The sequence below is a fragment of the Brassica napus genome, chromosome C6 (genome assembly GCF_020379485.1).
Source record: "Brassica napus cultivar Da-Ae chromosome C6, Da-Ae, whole genome shotgun sequence".
NCBI classification, from domain to species: Eukaryota; Viridiplantae; Streptophyta; class Magnoliopsida; order Brassicales; family Brassicaceae; genus Brassica; species Brassica napus.
In genome coordinates this window covers 13720940-13723728 of record NC_063449.1, presented here as the reverse complement: position 1 = coordinate 13723728, position 2789 = coordinate 13720940, and the positions used below count along the sequence as shown (strand labels likewise).

General features: G+C 41.1%; 1 protein-coding gene across 1 annotated transcript; it reads right to left on the bottom strand.

Moving 5' to 3' along the window:
- Positions 1-1211: 1211 nt before the first annotated feature.
- On the bottom strand, positions 1212-2363 carry LOC125588350. The gene is made up of 2 exons (XM_048759657.1): positions 1676-2363; positions 1212-1339 (listed from the first exon to the last, which is right to left on the bottom strand). Exons 1-2 carry the CDS (start codon positions 2361-2363, stop codon positions 1212-1214), a joined length of 816 nt encoding a protein of 271 aa, XP_048615614.1.
- Between the last annotated feature and the right edge of the window lie 426 nt (positions 2364-2789).

The window sequence follows — 2789 nt, the reverse complement described above, 5'->3', positions numbered from 1 at the left end:
TGTTGGTGATCTTGATGCTCATCACCATCTCCTTCTTCTGTAACATCGATATGAGGAAGCTTAAATGATCATGGTTCTTCGTCCACTTTTGTTGATAGTGTAGACCAATCCCAACTTTTCTTCTCGTCAAAGATTACAACTCTACTAACAACTATCTTCTTCGCGACCGGATCATAGAGCCTATAAGCTTTTGAGCCGGGCTATGTGCCTAGGTTGATCACCATCCTTGATCGATCATCCAGCTTCTTGAGATGAGGACCGTTGATTTTTGCGAAAGCTACACATCCAGAGATCCTTAGATGCTCAATGTTCGGTTTCTTAACATACAAGCCTTCGTATGGAGTCTTGTTTTCTAAAGCCCTTGTAGCAATGCGGTTTATGAGATACGTTGAATGACATACTGCTTCTCCCCATAGATGATTAGGTATCTTCATAGCTTTCATCAAACTTCTAGTCATCTCCATTAGTGTTCTATTTCATCTCTCGACCACACCGTTTTGTTGCGGTGTATACGGTGCGGTGAGATGTCTAGTTACACTGTTTTCTTCAACAAAACGAATGAACTCAGAAGATGTGAACTCTCCTCCTCTATCGGTACGAAAAGTCTTGAGTTGTAGCTTCGTTTGATTCTCCACATACTCCTTGAACTTTTGGAAACGATCGAACGCTTCACTTTTCTCTCTTAGCAGAATCGTCCACTTATATCTTGAGTAATCATCAATTAAGACAAATACATATCTATTGTTTGTTGGTGTTGATGGTGATATCGGACCGCACAACTCACCATGTACCAACTCCAATGCGTGTGATGCTCGATACTTTGCTTTAGGCGGGAAAGACTTCCGAGTTTGCTTCCCAACTAAGCAGGCGCTGCACACATCTTTCTCGTGTATCACCTGAGGCATCCCTACTACCATCTCCTTGTCTACCATATTCTTCATGACTCCAAAGTTCACATGTCCTAGCCGCGCATGCCACGTCCATGTAACATCATTTTCTTGTATTTGAAGACACTTCGGATATTCAACCTCCATTGGCGTCTTGTACAATCGGTTTGGTTGCCTTGCGACTTGTACTAATAGCCTTCCACGGGGATCTTTCAGCATCAGTAAGTCTTCTTTCATATTAACCTCACAACCCATCTCGGTTGCTTGTCCAAGAGTTATGATATTGTGTTTAAGACTTGGGATGTAGTAGATATCTTTGAGTGCTCATCTCTCCCCTGTTTTTCCGATTAACGTGATCGAACCTTTCCCAACAATCTTGACGTTTGATCCATCACCGAATTTGAATTTGCCTTTGATGCTCTCATCTAGGTTTGAGAAGAACTCTCTCTTGCCTGTCATATGGTTACTTGCACCATTGTCAAGGTACCATATACTTGTATTTCCATCGCATTCATCAAACCTCTTAGGAAACACTCTCTCTTCGTTGAGGAATACTACTTCATGCATATATAATGCATCTGCTTCTTGTGTTTCCGTTAGGTTAGCTTCTTCTCTTGGTCGTGTAGGACAATGTGACACGAAGTGCCCCATCTTGTCGCATCGCCAACATCTAACCTTAGAGTAGTCCTTCTTGGTCTTGTCTGAAGCTTCCACTCCTTTGTTATGACCATCAGAACCATTAGACCTTCCTCGTCCTCTTCCTCTTCCTCTTCCACCATAACCTCTACCTCTGCCTCTTCCTCGCGAGTTGTTATGGCTTCCACTACCTTGCATATCATTCTTTCCAAACATGAGATTCGATTGACCTTCATCTTGGGTTTCTTCTTTTATGCGTTCTTCGAAATCCTTCAATCTCCCAACAATATCTTCGAACCCCGTTGAATTCAGATCTAACACTTGTTCTAATGAAGCTACGATGTGAATAAACTTCGTTCTTGGAAGCCCCTTCAAAAACTTCTTTACCAACTTCGATGCTTCCATTATCTCTCCTAACGCGGCTGCTCTCGATGCTAAGCCTGAAAGTTTTCCTGCGTAGTCATCCACCGTGTCTGTGTCTATCATCTTCAGTTTGTCGAACTCAGCCATCAAAGTCTGTAACCTCGCTTTTCTCACGCGATCAGCACCTAGGTTACGGGATTTGATAGCTTCCCAAATCTTCTTCGATGTATCATGTTCTCCTATCTGAAGTATTAGCGCTTCCGGGACTGATTGAAAGATTATAGCAATCGCCATATTGTTCTTCTTTGCATCATAGCTCCCTGGATCAATCGTATCCCAAACATCGTATAAACGAACCATCACTTTCATTCGCATTGACCATACGGTGTAGTTGGTCGATGATAGCATCGGACATCGTATGTCCTTCTTCATCTCAAGACCTTTATCACGTCCTTGATAATTGTCATCATCTCCCATGTTTTGATCAAGTTACAACTTCTCTTGTAAACGATCTTCGAAACCTGGAGCTCTGATACCAATTAAAGTTGCACAAACACAAAGATTATAAGAATTTCTCTTCTTATTAGATTTAGAAACTCTCTCAAAACTAAACCTTTCAATGTGTTTCTCTTGATGGAACATCTCTCCATGAGAACTCTTTATATAGGACGAAGCTACATCTTTTCCTAATAATAATAAGGAAACATTCCTAAGCTCGATATGTTTTCCTTTTTCCTTAACCCATCAAACTTTACTTTAATGAGTTAACTTGCTCCTCAAGTTAATTAGAATTATCCAACACAATAAATCACTGATGTATTTCTTTTGCAGCAAATGCAAACCATAGGAGGTTCTTGTCACTTCAATTCCCAGAAAATAATGGAGATCTCCCATGTCTTTTAT